The sequence below is a fragment of the Temnothorax longispinosus genome, chromosome 9, assembly GCF_030848805.1.
Source record: "Temnothorax longispinosus isolate EJ_2023e chromosome 9, Tlon_JGU_v1, whole genome shotgun sequence".
Lineage (NCBI taxonomy): Eukaryota > Metazoa > Arthropoda > Insecta > Hymenoptera > Formicidae > Temnothorax > Temnothorax longispinosus.
In genome coordinates, this window is record NC_092366.1 from 8551879 (window position 1) to 8570739 (window position 18861).

Below are 18861 nucleotides of genomic sequence, written 5' to 3' on the forward strand. Positions count from 1 at the left end.
GTCGTTTTTTTTTTTCGAAGTGATATCACGGAACCCAAACTTGGTAGAAATGCGAAAGAACACAATAAATGCGAATAAAACAAGGATATCGCTTCTCAATGTTGGTTTGAATTGATTAAATATCATTATTAAAACATAATGCAAAAGATGTATTTTCCAGGCATTTTCGCGTATATTTTCCGTGAATTTAGCTTCTGCTACTACGCTAATACAATATCTTTTACTCTAGCACTTCAGAGTCAGAAATTGCGAAATTGTTATTGGTCTCACAGAGCAATAACCCGATTGTGTGCAGCCTTTGACTCGGTAGCGCAATACCGTATGAGGGCACGTCACGATCGAGGAGAACGTTGGCACGATCTATCGGTGGGTGGGGTTGCTCGTTGCCGGCGACGTTTGCCACATGTGTTGCTAATTACGGCGTGCCGGTCTCGTCGCGAGAAATCGACGGCGGCGGCTTCGTGAGCGATGCGAGTCACGCCTGTGCATGCACCGCGGCGATCTTACGCACGATCAGCTCGCGATCGAGGGAAAGAAGGAGCGCGGAGAGAAACGCGCGGGGAATCCTGCGAGAATCCTTATATGCGAAACGGTACAGAAAATGCCATCGGAAAAGATGTCACGCGAAAGAAAAATTGTTCGTCTGGATCCCAGGAAGATCCTAGATTCTAACGACTCGAAAGATCGCAAAGAAATAATATCAGAAATGCGCACAAAAAATATAATTCCACTTATGGGATCCTGGAAATCTTCAGTTCCAAGGATATATTCTCAATATTCTAAAGATCAATGTCGAATATTAACGAATAACGAGGGACATGGCCATTTTCGTAATTGCATTGCACGACGCCGACGATGTAGGTACTCTCTCGCATGCGAATACATATTGCGACCACGACAGGAAATTGTATCAACCGGTTAGGGTCGAGCGCTGGTAATTACAAGAGCATCGTTTAACACTTTTCTTTCATTATGCATTTCAATTTACACATTTTACAAAAATTAACAGCACAGTATAAAGTTAATCTTTAAATTAAAACTATAATAGTTTCAACTGTAACCTACACGATCACAAAATCAGAATAAATATGTTTACTCAGCTTTGTAAGATATTAATTTATTTATTTATGCATTAAAAATCATATACCATATATTTTTAATTGAACATTTTTATATTTCGGTTCAAAGGTTAGATTTTCATCGGAAAAGTTAAAAAAAATAATAGAAATAAATAATTTTGCGTTTACCAAAAAATTTTATTATGTTCCTTTGTCCATTTATTTATCAGTGAATGTCCCGAAAAATTTTCTTCTTAGTCAGAAAAATAATAAAATAAATCACGGTCAACCCTGGAACAGCTCTAAAAAAAAGAGGGTCATGAGAGGATGACAGGGATGATATTCGAAGCATAAATCCACACGGTAAGTTAATTGAATACCGCGGCAATTAAATGAACGGCAGTCGGCGTCGTCGTCGTATGTACGTCGAATCGTTCGCAACCGTGTGTCACAACCGTGGCACTTTTTTCTCCGCTTGAGAATCGAGCGAGTGGACGAGCACGTATATACACACGCGTGCACACGCATGTATCTCGATTGGCGTCTAGACGTGCGTGAGCGCAATACGCGTGGGCGTAACGGCGCTAACTTTTTTCCCTTTTTCCGCGAAACCAGAGTTGAGCCCCGAGCCCCGTTTTTCGACGAGCGATTATGATTGAATATCATCGACGACCGAGTACGCGAGACATGACGATATGCGCCGCACGCACTCACGCATGCACGCATGAACGCACGCATGTACGCACGTTACGACGCACACTTCCAAGAGTTCTGCGTGTACGCGTGCTGGCTGGCGCTTCCTGCAGTTAACGACCTCGATCGCATATAAATGCCCGGCTTAATGGTTTCGAAGTAAGACCGAAGGCCCCGAGCGTTTGATAAAGTACACGCTCTCGAGCGACGAGACCGGCGTGTGGTTCAGAACCTGAAAAAAAAAGATTCGTTTCGGAGTAGCAATATGTCAATATCGTGGAATTGGAGCACTCGATATCTTGGAAGTAGAAATGTCATATATCATTGTGAATATATATTTTTGCTTCCAGTGACGCTGACAGATGGCAAACACCGACGTAGGTGAGATCCAACAAGTATGTGTTTCAGAATAGTGATATATTAATAGATTAGTGATATATATAATATAACATATTACATCAACGATATGTCAATGTATCGCTAACTAAACATTGCTGTATAAGATACGGATATTATATATTATTGGTATATACTATAATTGCAACGTGTGTCAAACTATTAATTAAAGTCAAATATTTAAAAAAATATTTTTATAATTTATATTATATGTATTGCTGTATTATCATGCTTCAACGTGCTTTAACTTACATTACCGTGCTCGAAGATAAAAAGACAAATATTTTAATAACTTTCCTTCAATTTCTCAAGCACTTAATTATTCCGGTACAACAGTACCGATTTAATATTCTCTCTGAAGAATCCATATCTACAAAGAGATGTAAAGTCGATACTCGAATCTATCAAAGTTTATCGTTGTCGCTTTTCCGCGATGCCGATTGGTTCTCTCGCTGCGCTTACTTCATTTGCAGCTGTCATCGTATATTTTGACAGTTGTATGTATCAAGGAGTTAATAGTGTAATAGTAATAGCATAATGTTACTTAAAGCTAAATAGCGCGCGTGAAGCGCGCGTCTGTGGTGTCTAGTATAATAAACGTATGAGATACATATAACCTATACAAGATCCATACGATCAATATATATAGTATATTCATTCAAATATAATGCTGGTATTAAAAAAGCAACATATGCATTATCAAAGTTACTTCAGTTACTTAAGAATTTTTGCGTGAGCAACTACTTGACGTCACAAACTTATCGTAACATAGAATAATTTATGCCATATTATTATAGTAATAAAATATATGTGTCATAAATATGTAAATTCACAATTTCATTTAACTTTATACGAAGTTTTAATTCTCCAATCAGTGTAAAATGCATTTCAAAAAAGCTCTAACTTTTAGTTAAAACTTCCAATTCACGAATTGCATTTAAACTTTCTTAAGCAAGCGAAGCTCTAAATGTGTTATACTTCGATTTTGTTCTAGAAATTTATTATTAATTTATTAATTTATTAAATTGCAAGTTCGATAATTGCGCGAAATGTGATATTTTTCTGACAATATCCGAGAAACCGTAAACCCTACCCGTTAATCATACGATGCTATGATAAAGAGTCCCGGTCTTCAATAATTTGAAAGCTAGGGTAAGAGGTGTCATCCTCTGCCACGCCACGAGGACGCTTTTAACGTGATTAATGGCGGCAAAATCATCGATTAACCCCTCGATATCGCGCCTCAAAAATCACTTGTGTATATTTAATCATGGCCTTAACCCAATCTCATTAATATCCCTCGTTAATTTTAAAATATTAAAACGATGATAAATATAGTCTATCTATAGAATAATTAAAAACCAGTATAGCGTGTTCTAGTCTTTTTGGAGAAAAAGACTTACAGTACTTGTTAAAGCGTATTCGAGAAAAGTATAAAAAGATGGAAATGAAAGCTAAAAGACATGAAAAACAAATTGCTTATGCACAAAAAAGAATAGCTATCTCCTTACAGCGATTAATGTTAATCAAGATAAGACTTAATCACACATACATGGTTGATGTATAATTAATTATAGCATAGCGCCTTATTAAGTGAACCTTGTGCAGTTATATATATATAATTATGTCATTTGCAGAAAGAGATGAGTTCGCATATATACATATACCGCGCGTTTACAAATGACTATTGTGCCGGAAACTCAGTTATCCAAACACGAAGGCCGCGTTATGCGAGCAAATGTGAGTCAAGAGTCGGGAATAAGCGTATTTAGCGCTAAATGAATAGTACAAATGTGGTACGTAAGCTCGAAAAGCATTCTCGCTGTACATAGTTCAACGTTAAATGCAAAATGGTCCAACTCTTGACGGCAAACGATATCATCGTTTATATCGCTGTGCATGATATGCGGTTGCAATGTAACGTATATAGCCGCATTCGGGGTGAAATGTTCGATGAAAATGCCAAGGTCGTGTTGCAATACACACTCGAAGTATCCGGAGAATACAGCATCTTGCTTGCGGTCGCGTCCGCCTGTCGCTGCAGATCTTCGAAAGACGAGTTGTGGCCGAGTTGGGGAAGCTTTCTCCCGTGATCCGACCTAAGTGCTTTCAATCCCTCCGGACTTAACGATTTCAATTGGAATCACATGCATCACGTCTCGCAAAAGACGAATTCGTATACGGCTGCGAGACGTCCGAAATGTTTCCCTCGAGATGTTCCATTTCGACTATTCCTAGGATCCCTTTCTCACCGTCAAACAGCGCGAACAATATTTGCCGGGATATTATTAGAATGTCGGAATTTTCGGCTAATTCGAATGAGACTGTCTCTAATCTTTAAATATTTTCGTGAGCATCTTTAAGCATGGTTATTATTTTATCTTTATCTTTTTTGTACGATATAATTATAGAAGACTAATATCCCAGACAGCACACGCATGCCCAAAATCGGAACGTAAAACGTCTAAAAGATGTCTTACGAAATATTGGCTAAAAGATGTACGTCTTATGTCCCGATTTTGGACATAGTGCTGTTTGAAATTGTGACGTTTGAAATCTATCGCTATATAAATTTTACTTAATTTCGTATTTTCATCACAATCTTTACATAAAGTATCCGTACAGCCAAACTATAAATATATAGTCTTTTCTCGCTTTTTGTTAAGATTCGAGACACGTTAGTGAAGTTTCGTACAAAACAGTCGGGCAGGCAGACGTTACGTTTTCATGGCATTATCGATGTCCTGCATCGCCCTCGAAACATCCCTTGGAAACGAGGGTGGATTCTCGCGGCGGCAGACACACGAACACAAGCGGACAGAAAATGGTTTTCGTGTTCGTCCGCAGGGGAGGAAGATATGGGGGCGCAGGCGCCGCGACGCTCCAAGTATATACGCGTGCAGCAACGCGCGCGTGTTGTAGTCGATAAGCTAAAGCGACTTTCGGGATCGACCGTGCGGCTCTCTTAGTCATCCGCCTCGTGTCTGCACGACATATAGAGGTACGTAGTAGACGCGAGCGATATAGCACGAATAGAGCGAGGCGGTAGTCACCCACGACGCACGTACGCACGCACGAAGTGTACAATAACGAGGCGGTCGGTACGGGAGTCGTTTGCTAATTCCAGGCATGTCTCCGTGAAGCGCAAACCGTATGATGTGCGAAACCATACATTGAAATCTTTACCACTTAGATATTGGAAAAGATCTAAATTTCTGGCTTCTTACTGTTATCGATTTTACGTCAAATAAAGCCCCTTGCACAATGCCAGGCAACAGGCAATAGGAACAGGAAATAACCAAAAAATCGTTCATTACAACCTAAAAAATTCGAATGCTATGATTGGTTGGCAACAGGCAATATATATAGGCACAGAATTTCCAACGTGACGGAAACTCTGTGTCTATTGCCTGTGTCACTGTTTATTCTGCCTTTATACATAATTTCTGATTTCTATTCCCTGTTCCTATTGCTTGTTGCCTAGCATTGTGCAAGGGGCTTAAATGTGTTTTATTCCGATGAAAGTTACATTCGTTAAGATTTTGACAAAATGTAGAAAGAAATAATAACGCCAAAATGACAATTAAAAAAGCTAACTATAATAATTATACTGAAACACCGCGTTTGTATTATTTAGAATTATACGCGGAAAAAAAGAAGTGTCAAATCAGAACTTATAAGAATCTCAACTTTTTATTTTAACCTCTTCTTCTTGGTTAAAGTATACAAAATTTCGTTTAACTATATAAATAACTTTATTCAAGCAAGTTTTCTTCGTTTAACGCAATATAATCTCGTTTCAAGATTATAGATTGTTATCTTAATATAAGCTTAGTACTTCTTTTTTCCTGTGTAAGAACAAATTTAATGTCGGTTTGGACACTTATTCCAGATTGGAATCATAATTTCATTATAATTATACATTACTTGTATTGTAAGTACTTTTTACTATAATATTCTTAAGACATTACGATTATTTACGATAAAGAGATCACATCTTAGTTCTTAATTTCGCGGAGCGAAGCGAAACTTGTATTACGCCGCCGTTAAGCTCAGCTCTGCATATAGCTCGATGCATATCGAGAGATTCTCTGCAATCTCAACGCAGAATTTGCTCATCATTCGCTCATTTGCATATTTATGTTTGCTGATCGTCGGCGAAGGTACGCGCGCGATCATGGTGTTTGCCTAAAGTAAATCTACAAATCGCGTGCAATTCCCCTCCCCCACCGCGAACTTTCCATAATTATTCACGCGCGAGTTATGCCCTGACGGTTAATCCCGACTTCTATTCACGTTCATCCACAGTCCGAAGAAGTTTCCGCAGAAGCATCCGAGAAGGAACTAACTGACGGATGTGAATGCGCCTCATGAACGTCGCAGACGCTCGTGAGCGGAACTGCATCGCGATTCGCGAACTAGCTGGGAAACGCTCGGGAAGCTTCGTTTACTGTCAAAAGCGAAATATTCCTCTCTTCGCTTATATACATTTTCGTGATGTCGAAATGATATGCGCCGCGAGAAAAATAAACGGACTCTTTTAAAAAGTTGAGTTAAACTTGAGGAAAAGAAGCAAAATTCCGTCTTATTCATTGAAATTTTGTAGTGCGAGGATTGAACGCCTTAATTTTTTTTTTGTCTAAAAGAAGCAATATAGTTTCAGTAAAAATACTACTTAATTACATAACAAGCTGATAATTAACGATGTAACGTAAAACATCGCGATTTAAACGTCAAGAGTTAAATAACCTCGACTATCGAATATAATCTCACAACTATAGCGGGATTCTGTAACTCCTTAACGACAGTTTCGGTATCGTTTAGCATATAGGTGTTATATATATATTGTATATATATATATATAGGTAAAAAAGCTGCGCAACGATACTGAAACTGTGTCGTTAAGTCGAGTTACAGAATCCCGCTACTGAGCTTTTGTTGAACAGATCTCGTCGTGGCAAAACCGCCGGAAAAACAAAATAGTATAATAGCTAGCTGCGGTCGGTATATCCTAACTGCAGCGCGCGCAAAAGAGAAGGCCAAACGAAAAAGCAAATCAACACAAAACGCGTAATAAACGGGCGACAGTGGAAATTAATATGTGCATACGGCCAAAAGTATGCGGAAATTCTAAGGATAATAGGAAAGTTAATAATGCGCGCCGCCGGACGTGAAAACACAACGGAAAATGAAACGCCGCGTGCATCCGAACAGCGACAAGCGCTGTGCACTTAATAAGGTGCGGACAAACGGAGGCCATAATTCATACAGCCGTAATTCAAAACTACGACACACATACTAACGACATATTAACCGTGTATCAAGAAATTACAAAGAACTATGGTATTTCAATTTTTAAATTTAAATATTTGAAATTTAAATATCGTATAATCATTACTTAGAAATATATAGCTGTACCTTAGAGGTGAAAGATTTCCAGTTTTTGTCAAAATGGAGTCAATACATTTTTCAATATAATAGAAACTTAAATTGTATAATGATAAAGCGTCTCATATATATATATTATTACTAGTTCCTAAGATACAATGTTTAGAAAAAGACGTATTGAAAATTTTTATAGTGCCTAATTTTTAAACCAAGGTACAACGTGTTACTGGCAATTGCACTATTAAACATGTTAGTTAAGATACTTTATTTATAAAAAATTAATAAATAAAGTTGCTACTTTTATTTTATATCTGCAAAATATATCATTTCCTTATTTAAAACTTTAAACCTTCTTTTCTCGAAATGTTCAAAAATGGACATACGATATCCTTTATCTCTAAGGTACAGACATAAAAAGTAATTTTATAAATAAAGCAAATCGCCTAGAAAAAAGTAGAAAAAATAAAAGAAAAATCAGTAAATGTTATAAAAATTAAAAATTAATATGTAAATTACTTAAGTACGTAATACCGTCAAATTAAATACCTATTATATATATACATATATATGTTTTAGTAAAAAAGATGTAATAATAATAGCAACGTAATAACAACATAAACTGAGGTATACCTACACAATAGATTCAAATATTCGACAAGAATTTCAAACTTGATTTAAACTACTATCGTAATAAAACGCTCAATCGTTCAAAGAACAAAGGGAATCCCTATAATATAAGCTGCTCCTCTTCCCGAAGCGATTTACTGCGAAACGCAAATCGCGAAAATTCCGCCGTGAAAATTTCACGGTAGTCGGAAAGGACAAGGCTTGTCCCGTCATTTCGATAGTATCGACTCATGAGATGAAAACACGACGAGAAGGAGAAAGAATTTGTGGCGCGCACCGTTGGCAGAAATGCATTTCATCCTACCGCCCCGCCGGAGAATGCAAACGAATCCGGTAAGTGAATGCAAAAGCAACACGATCTGTCGGGCGAATCGGCCGAATGGAAATGCGCTCCTTTTCCTTCCTTTTTATTGCCCTTCCCTACATCTCTAGCGGCAAGAGATACACCCTGTTTCCCCCGATCGGTCGGACGGTCGGAATTACGCGATAGTGCTCTCGATACGGCCCCGTCTCTTCCTTTCTGACGCGAAATTACATGCGAGTCCGTGATTGCGCCAAGAGTTGCGGAGACCGACACAAACAAGCTTTCAAAAAAATTAGATTCGCGATGCCGACGATGTTGCAAAATTCGTTTCGCTATGTACGTAAGCTACACGGGGACGCTGGGATCTGGGATATTCCAGTCCAGAATCATCGGCGCATTTAGCAAATGTGAATCAGATAGACGCAATATATTCCAAGATCTGGCAAATCATCTTAAATAATATTACAATATTAAATCGCATAAAAGAATATTATATTTAGAGATTTATGGACGACACGCAATCTATTGGAAATTAATTTAAAAGATTAATACCTATACTTATATATACTTGTTCCAACTTTGATTTATAAAATTTAAATTTATTCGATGAAAATTTGATCGAGAGATAAACTTTTCTGTTAGATTTTTTTTTCAGAGCATATTCTAAACTTTTTCGCTTTGACTTTATTCAGTGATTTTTATATTCGAGACAAACTGGTGCGTCCCGCAATCGGGCCGCAATGCGGCAACTACATAAATAAAATACATCGAAGTATATATATTATACATAGTTTACCGAAGCGAGATTACGGATGCAATTTTACGCTCGCGTCCTTTTTGTTCATTCGATTCATCCATTTGGATTAATGAGACATCGTTGTAAGTATTATTAAAATGTATGTAAATGCTATGCTAACGTATTGTAGCAAGTGAAAGAGAAAGAGACGGAGAAAAATCAAAAACTGCAATGTGCGCGGTAGCAACTATGCAGAATATCCCGCGCGAGATATATAGAACTCCTGACGAGTTATATAGAAACTATAGAAAGAATCGAAGATATAACGTGTGTCATATGCTGTATATTCGCCGGAAATAAACCGAATGGATACGCCGTGTCCTACGGCGAGAATGCATTTTCTCGCTAACTTTCTCGGAAGAGACGCGTTTCGAAACTTTTATGGGAAACACATTATATTAGAGCGCACATAAAGCATTTTACGTAAATGTCGCGTTTCTTTACATCTATTCTTCGACGAGAAATCTTATTTTTTATTAATGGCATTAATATCATAACGTTTACGTAAGATATAAATTAACTAAATTATTATAGATATATCTGAATCTATAAGAGTTTTATTTTTTTTACTCTCCGCCACAGAGTCTAAATATGGTGATTTAATAAACAGTCTGGGTTTAATATAAATGTAAGTTAATTAAATCTCGCAAATTACAATTTTGACCCAAGATAAATATGTGTTTCTTCAGATTTAAAAATGTAAACGCATATGTATTAAGGCCGGTTTTCACACGCAATGATTAGTGGCGCCAACTGACTGGCATTCATTGGCGCCAGAACCGACTAGCAAACTCACAAGTATTTACACAGTGATTGGCGTATACTATGGAAAATATTTAACATTTATTAAACACACAGTAAATGACAGCAAGCATATAACCTCCAAATTTGAGGTTATATGCTTTGGCCAATAACCGCCAGTAAACGCCACATTACTAGCGCCAGTTTGTATCAAGTGTTTACATTTGCATTTTTACTGGCGTTAGTCGACTGGCGCGGCCTGGCGCCACCAATCATTGCGTGTGAAAACCGGCCTTTATGTACCTACTATTATTACGTAGATTTTGTATAGAGTTTTGAATAAGATTTTTGTATAAAGAGAGATTAAAAAATATATATGTATAACTTTTGTATCTCACAATCACTATGCAATATTTTAATACTGCATCCTGGAGATTAATAAAAATTCTGATACGAAAATGTCACACCGGTTTTTAAATTGTAAGCAATTCAGTTTTAACATAAATTTTTTTTAAGCGGTATCCATAATTAATGTAGAGAATCTAAGCCGATTTTTAGTACTTTTTTAATTTAAAAAAAAACCTAAATTTGAGAAAGTTATAGCTTGCTAAATTTCTTTGATGACGGCAACTTCAAAAGATTTCGCATATAAGGTATGACGTCACAGCACATTTTCGTGTACTATATTTTCTTCAATTTTGAAGATATTGCAAAAATTCAAAAAGTTTACAAAGAAAGTATGCAGGATCTATCAGACTGCTTAATAAAAAAAATTTATGTTAAAACCGAATTAAATTTGGCCGATGATATCGCGTAGAGCACGCATTGTACAATCCCACACGCATATCGATACGATCTAAATCCCGAAATAATCTCGCAAATAACAAATAAACTAACAAATATTTCAACGATACCTCGATACGTTGTCACGCCTCTTCGTTCTCTATTGTTCCTTCAACGCTTTTTGTCACCTACAAAAATTATAATCACACACAAGAATACGATCGCGCGGCATTTTAAATGGCACTCGCGATATAATTACACGCGATCCTCGCTTTACTACATCGTGATGAAAAGATAACGTGAAAAAGGTACGATCGTACCAAGCCACGACGAGTTTACGCGGTTGATAATTATTGAAATACGAGGTAAGATAATTATCGTGCTCATTAGTCTAACGTATATAGTGATGACTCAGTTTTGCGAGTTTCGTTATGATAAAAAAATGTGAGGGTGGCATTGGTAAAATTTTACTTTGATACCACGCGATTAATAAATCAGGTTAATGGCTTTTAAGCCGCGATGAGCTGTCGAAAAGCGCACGATTGAAATTAAATGTTTATGCGAGCAATATATTTCGAATACATAAATCTCGCAAAAGTATTCCGAGTATGCGTATATAAAATAATTGTTGTATTACTTTCCATTACATGATTCGACAAGCTATATATGTATAATATAACTCCGCACGTTCTTCATTGCAAATTACACAACTAAGCTATATTGACTCGATAAAGTTCATCGAAATGCGCAAGCTTATCATCCACAATACGCGCTGTCTCTAGAGAATGGTGGCAGTTCTGTACTTCTAGTACCTACTTGCTACTATAATATATACCGCGTTTCGAGTGATGACAATATTAACGACGACACACGGAATCGCTCGCGCCTACTTTCCAGTTAGGGATGGGCGATACAAGAGAAATATCGATATTTCGTATCGATACGTATCATAAATAAGAATATCGATACACTAAAAATATCGGGCAAAAAATATCGATATTTAACAGTATCGATACTGTCGATACCTCTATTATTAGTTATATTTTAATTTAATTTTGAGAACACACAAATAAGCAGCCCGCTAATCCGTCGTCATTGTTAAGTTCGTTTTCTTCGATTAGTTATTTACATATGTGTTATAATGATAAAAAAAGTTACAGAAATACACTATTAATATACACTAATTATCTTAAATATAAAGTCACAGTATTGCAAACGGCATGGAGATCAAGTTATTGTTTGAAAAGGAGAAATCAATTATGACAGATACATATGCGACAAGTAGTTTTATGCTAATTGTAATAAATTTGGATACAAAATTCACGCAAACAGAGAACAAAAGAAGGTACATGTTCCTGTAAATGATTAAATAGAAAGTTGACAAATTGACAATGTACAGTCGCGGTCAGAGTAGTTGCAACACTTTTCTTTTAACTCTACTATCTTATTACAGATTTCTCACGGCACATAATACTTATCGTATGCTACACATTTGTATGTGTATGTTTGACAATATTATTATTACCGATTGTGAAAGTAGTAGTTCTTATTCTGAAACTAAATGCGCGTTCTTAAACTTATTTTAAAGAAAATGTTGCAACTTGCAACTACTCTGACCGCGACTGACATAAGTATATATGACAGATATGACTATGTCCGTACATGCAAATTACATTATAATATGCGCTAACTTAAGCATCGATTATCTATCCACAAGTATATATAAAAATATATACATATATAGTTACTACAGTAACCAATCTTCCACAGAAAGAGAGTTTAAAAAAAGCATCTGTTGTAAATGTTTACCTGTTATACGATTTCTACTTTCGGTGACAATATTTCCGGCCCGTGAAAATAATCGTTCACTTGGAACGGAGGTCGCAATTATAGTTAAATATTTCAATGCTATGTTTTTTAAATCGGAATGCATATTTATTAACCAATATTTTAGTGGATTGCCATCCATTTTCATTGGTGGTTGATTTAAATAATATTGAAGTTCATTCACCATTGTGAAATCGTTATTCTTTAACGTATGTTTATATTTAGCAACTAAATTTTCGTGTAATGTCCAAAAATTATCACTTTGGATTAAATTATTTTGTTGCGCGTTTTGAAAATCGCATATATCTGATTCATTTGCATTTATATTTATTATTTGCGTGATTTTGTTAACACAATGAGCGTATGCAATTTTATCAGAAAAATGAAGGTTCTTGAATCGAGGATCTAAAATAGTTGATATCACCAACGGATAAACATTTTCAATATTACTAAATCTGTTTGAGAACTGACGTTCTAATTCACATTTAAAGTGAACACCTATTTCAGTTTTTGGTGTAAGCATATCTAATTTATTTTTTAACGTATGGATAATCGGAATTACTTTGCTGCCAGTAAGATAATGTTCACCGCATATAATTCTAGTGGCTTCATTAAATGGTTTTAATAAATCAACAAATTCTTTTGCAGCTTGTAATTCAGATGCAGTCAACATTATCGGTGCTGTAGGTTGTTGCAGAAGAATACCATTTATTTTATCTGCTAATTCAATAAATCGTACAAGCATGTCGTAAGTCGAATTCCATCGAGTTTCGACACTTTGTATTAACTTGAAGGCTGAATGAGCTCGCAATTCATCTGCAGCAACCACAGAGTGTTTAAAATATGTAACAATAGTTTTAATTTTTTTACAGAAATTTCTAACAATAATATCCTCTTTAATGATAATTGATGGAACTAAGTTCAACGTGTGTGCAAAACAAGACAAATGTTTTTCAGTGCCAAACAATTCGGCTTTTTCATGTTAGCCGCGTTATCCGATACAACACTTATAACACTTTCTTTATCTATATTCCAATCACGTAATATGTTTAACAACCACATTTTTATATTTTCAGAAGTATGTCGGTCATTTAACTCAGTAACCCCAATAGTCACAGACTTGTACGTTTCTTTTAATATATAATGAGCTGTAAGACCTAAGAAACTTTTAGTATTTAACGTATCCGTCCAAATGTCGGTTGTTAAACATAAATTTTTAATATCTGAAAATTGAGCTTTTATCATACCTGATAAAAACTCATATTTTTCTTCGATCAAGCTCGTGATTTTTTTCCGGCTGGGAATCTTGTACAACGGCGCAACTGTTTTCATAAACGTAAGAAATCCTTCCTTTTCCACTGTCGCAAATGGCAAATTATCTTTTGCAATCATGAAAATAAGCTTGTTGGTATACTCAGCAGCTTTTATTCCTCCATCTATAATAAAGACAAAACATGAAATATATATAAGATAATTGAAATGTTTAACAAATTAAATTTTAAAAGTAAAATACTTTAAATAATAAAACTTAAATACCATAAAATGATTTATGGTTTTGAAAAGCAGAATCAAGAGTACATTGCCTCTTTTTCAAAACTGGTAATGACACAACTGATGCCTCTGATCGTGAAATATTTGACGTGACTGATAAAACTGGCGATTCTGAAGAATTAGGAGGTGAAACAGATTTTGCCATTATATCAAAATCGTCATCAATATCTTGATCAGTTTCATCTTGCGGCTAAAAAGCGTAATATAAAATGCACTAGTAATATTATTTTATATTAAATATTGAATAAACTTAATGTAGTTTTCAATACAAACAGTAATTATATATTTATTACCATAACTTTTCTCTGTTTCGGTGAAGTTGAGGCCTCTGTGACATCAGATGTCTCAGTAGCCCTCTTCATTTGTAACAGAACTTTAGGATGTGTTCGGGTCAGATGAAAGCGTAAATTTGTTGTATTTCCCTTAGTTTTGATCATCTTGTGGCAAATGTTACATTGGCCGCCTTCACTGGTTCGGGCAAAAAATTTCCAACAATCACTTTTGGGTGGTGGCACTGTACATAGAAATAAATAAATGCAGGAAGAATATTTAAATGACAAAAAAATAATCTAAAATAATGCATGCAAGTAAGATAATGCATGAGATAAGTACTGTTATAGAATTAGTGAGAAGGTCAGGCCAATAGCAACGTGGAAAAAGTGAGATTAGGATTTTGAGAAGTCTTTTCCAAGTTCCCAGTTCAGTTTTCAAATTTAATATATCCAATATCATGCATGTATAACTTCTGCAAAATTTAGAAAAATATTGCCACATAGTAACAAATAAACTTTGATCAACCCAATCATAGACAATAGATATCCAATTTAAAAGAAGTGAAAATTATTCAATTATTCTTACTTAAATTATACTCACGTAAGCTGCGTTCGGATTTCGGATAGCGTGCTATCAGTATCAGCAGACTTCACCCCGCAATAGTTGTACATACAGTACATACAGTGTATGTCATACACTACACAATAGCGGAATGCCCGGCGAACCGGGCGAACAACAACCGCCACGTGCCATTCACGTGCCGCGCAAAATTTGCGCCAACCCGTGCTAGACACGTAATTGGTAACCAATCACAACTATCACATGCCAAGTAGCTGCTGCGTGCGCAATTGACGGTATACACTTACGATCAGGCGAGGAAGATATATCCGTCGAATTATGGACTGTATCGAAAGTTCGATATTCATGTTCGAATATCGATACAGGCTAATATCGAAATGTAAAATATCGATACAAAATATCGATATTACAGCCCAAAAGTATCGATATTCAAAATATCGATACAGTATCGCCCATCCCTATTTCCAGTTCGAGTGCCGCAGTATACGAATGGTAATGCGGCGACCTTTCAGCGAGCCGTAAACAACAAATGCCGAGCATCGTTGGACTTTCTACGAAATAGGTAACATGAAATATTCCCCGAAAATATTTTGTCGAAAGCTCGGCATTTCTTATTCCGCTTACCGCGCGCTATGTGGCTATCTTTACGTAAGATCACCGCGCTACAGCCGTGTGTTAAGTATTATCATCGCGTTATTGTCACTCGTGATCGCGGGAGATACCAGAAGCGACAAGTGACCGAGATTCTCTCTACATGTAGGATAAAAATTAAATTAAATATGATCAAGATAAATTATAATCGCGCTTAAGCTTCAGAGAAGTTACGTAAATTACATTAAGCCATTTAAAAGGATAAGGGAAAATGGAATTGCTATCCTCTGCTTTTGTGAAAAAACGCGCGGCGTATATTAAGACCTTAAAATATCACAGAGCGCAATTTATAATTTCCGCTGCCTAGACCTTTGCTCCGGCAAAGTCCTCGATATAATAAATTCTCTCTATTAGTCGGTCGGCGATTGAAAATTCATACGTTTAGCTACTCGGCCGATCAAATAGAATTTGATTAATTAACGAGACTAATTATCATGCACGGACACAGTTGTAAGCGATTATATGTACATCCGACGAAACGCTAATCGGATTAATGAATCGGCAGCTTTACGTTAGAAAGTACGCGAGCCGAATCAGAGAAACTATTTTTGTGCAAAAAGGGAACTGTACTTGTTACGTAGCAAGCACTAAGCTCGTTCTCCTACCAGTCATTAATATCGCAATAAAGCCGTGCACGGAAACCAACGGAAAAAGTTAATGCCGCGGAACGTGATGTACGCACAGTTACCATTAATTCCCCAGAGACCATACCTTTGCGAAGGGAAATCCTTTTTCACTACCAATGTCCCTTTTTCATATATTCGATAAATTTATATTACATTAGAAACTGTCTTGAATTAAAGAGAATTGCCGGATTAAATATTAAATGTATAAGATCAATTCATTCCACTGGGGACTTGACCAAATCCACTGATCGAGATGCGATTATTACGTTTAAAATATAAAATAGTTAAAAATAGAATTATTTCTCTCCGTTTTATACCAGAAAAATATTTTGTAATTTTCCATTTTAGATATTAACTATGTAAATTTCACGTGACAAATTAGAGATTAAAATGCAAAGCTATGCGTTTCAATCTAAACAAACAGAATTATTATTCATCATTGACGCAATTCTCCCTCCCATAAATATTTAATATGACGAACTAAGATATTTTATTCGCAATTTATGCGTAGATCTATGAATCATTCCTACAAAAGTTACGAGCGATTCTCTTAATGTATTAAGATAGTGGAATGTTACGTTACGTTGAAAACTATAGGACTGTCCCTATAGTAGAACCGCAAAGCCCACAGGGAAACCCGGACGCTATAGGTATTACGAGATATGTCATACCCACACAGACGCGTAACCAGTCGGCTTTACGAGCTTCTGCTTAATATTAAGTGTCTTATGAATACGAGTACGAATACACACACACACACACACACACACACACACACACACACACCACAAAGTCCTGTCTGCATGCATGTAGCTTTATGAATTAATGTGATTAATGCTTGTAGATAAGCGAGGTTAAAGGAGATGGTTTCTTTAAAAAAAAAACCTTCGGAATGATCTTTTCTTATTATTCAGGCTAAAGGAAAGCAGAAGAAATCAATGCATCTCTTTTATATTCATCATGCGTAATATTTAATATGTTTAATTCCGAAAGAATGCAATTTTTTCAGTATTAAATTACGTATATAACATTAACATTTTAAAAATATGTAAGTATTATTGTACATAATATGTATTCACCTTTTTATGTATCGGACAGTCATCCGTGCAAATTGTATAAATTAAAAAAAAAGTACGATCTCGTAAAGTTGTATTTAATATCAAAAAGTATAATTTAAACTTAATTTAAATTTATAATTATAATTAAAAATGAAGTATTTAATTTTCACAAATTCACATGTCGACGTTTGTGTTGTTTCACGCAAATGATTGAAAACTGAACATTTATACTGGTTTGAAATATTGCAGTTTCAAATGTATTTCATGTTAACAGAGATTTAGTTTTAGAGTTAAAACAGATATTTTTCAGAATTAATTTTTATAAACAAAATATATGTAGTATACCAAATAGTAGCAAAATAATTATTTATAAGCATTGATTTCTCTGAAATCTAGAGAGAAAATTGGTTGCAACGTAGAATTGATAGGCATGAAGTGAATTTATCCGGGATTACATTATTCTTTTTGAAATACGGTCTAAATTGCCTTCTGCTAAATGTCCTGCAGAAAAGGTTGATCCTGCATCTCGCGATCGCAAAACATACTGTATGTATGTATATGTATATACATATTGTATGTATGTGTCAGATATGCGAGATAATCGATTATACAATCTGTGAAAAATCAGACAATGAAAAAAATAAAACTATCAGAATTTTAAAAATTCGAAATCGTATTTAAGAAGTATTGACACATTTTCAATATTGTGGAGGTGGAGATTAGATAAAGTATAATAACATTAATAACTGAATTCGTGAGAAAAACACCCCTATTTTAATTAATATAAAAAATATAGCTTATGATTAAAGCTTACGATATAGATTATAACCTAAGAAAGTATAAGCTTATAATGGCTTTTAATAAAATATGACCCTCCTGGTTTTTCGTGAATAGTACACTGAGAGAAATAAATCGTTCAAAAATTAACAAACGGGTAATCCGATAACTTTCAATTGGAATTATAAAAAACGATCAAGGCCAAAATAATGTCCGATTAATGATATCCAGATATCATTGATAATTAATTGAATATCATAGATCGGACATTATTTTGGCCTTGATAGGCTTTTTGTAATTTCGATTGAAAGTTATCGGATTATACCCGTTTGTTAATTTTCAAACAATTGTCCGATTATTTAAACCTGGATTTTTCTCTCAGTGTAATAATTAATTACTCGCGCGCGAACGCCGTTAAAATTATTCCATGACATGGTTCTCGTAATCTCCACGAGTGTAACTCGACTCAGAGTCACGAAAACTTGAGATTTTCCGCGATTATGAAATATTCAGCAATTTACAATACTTTGTTGCTCAATGCAACGAGATACTTGCAATTAGTAATACTGACGAACAAAGAATCTCTTGTAGCAAGTAAATATATTGACTTGTTTGCAAATGCATAATGCGCTAAATAAACTGAAAATATGAAAAAACAAAGTTAAAAATGTACATTAATATGGAGAATATGAATTAAAGAAAAAATTTATACGTTTTTATTGTTTAGGTATCA

General features: G+C 35.4%; 2 protein-coding genes across 3 annotated transcripts in view; both read right to left on the reverse strand.

Moving 5' to 3' along the window:
- Positions 1–18861, reverse strand: part of Mmp2 (Matrix metalloproteinase 2) — a 204108-nt gene that overhangs the window by 177556 nt on the left and 7691 nt on the right. The window lies entirely within an intron of this gene.
- LOC139819162 (zinc finger BED domain-containing protein 4-like) lies at positions 12058–14601 on the reverse strand. Its single transcript, XM_071788361.1, has 4 exons — positions 14458–14601; positions 14192–14354; positions 13861–14049; positions 12058–13594 (listed from the first exon to the last, which is right to left on the reverse strand). Exons 1-4 carry the CDS (start codon positions 14599–14601, stop codon positions 12534–12536), a joined length of 1557 nt encoding a protein of 518 aa, XP_071644462.1. The 3' UTR covers positions 12058–12533.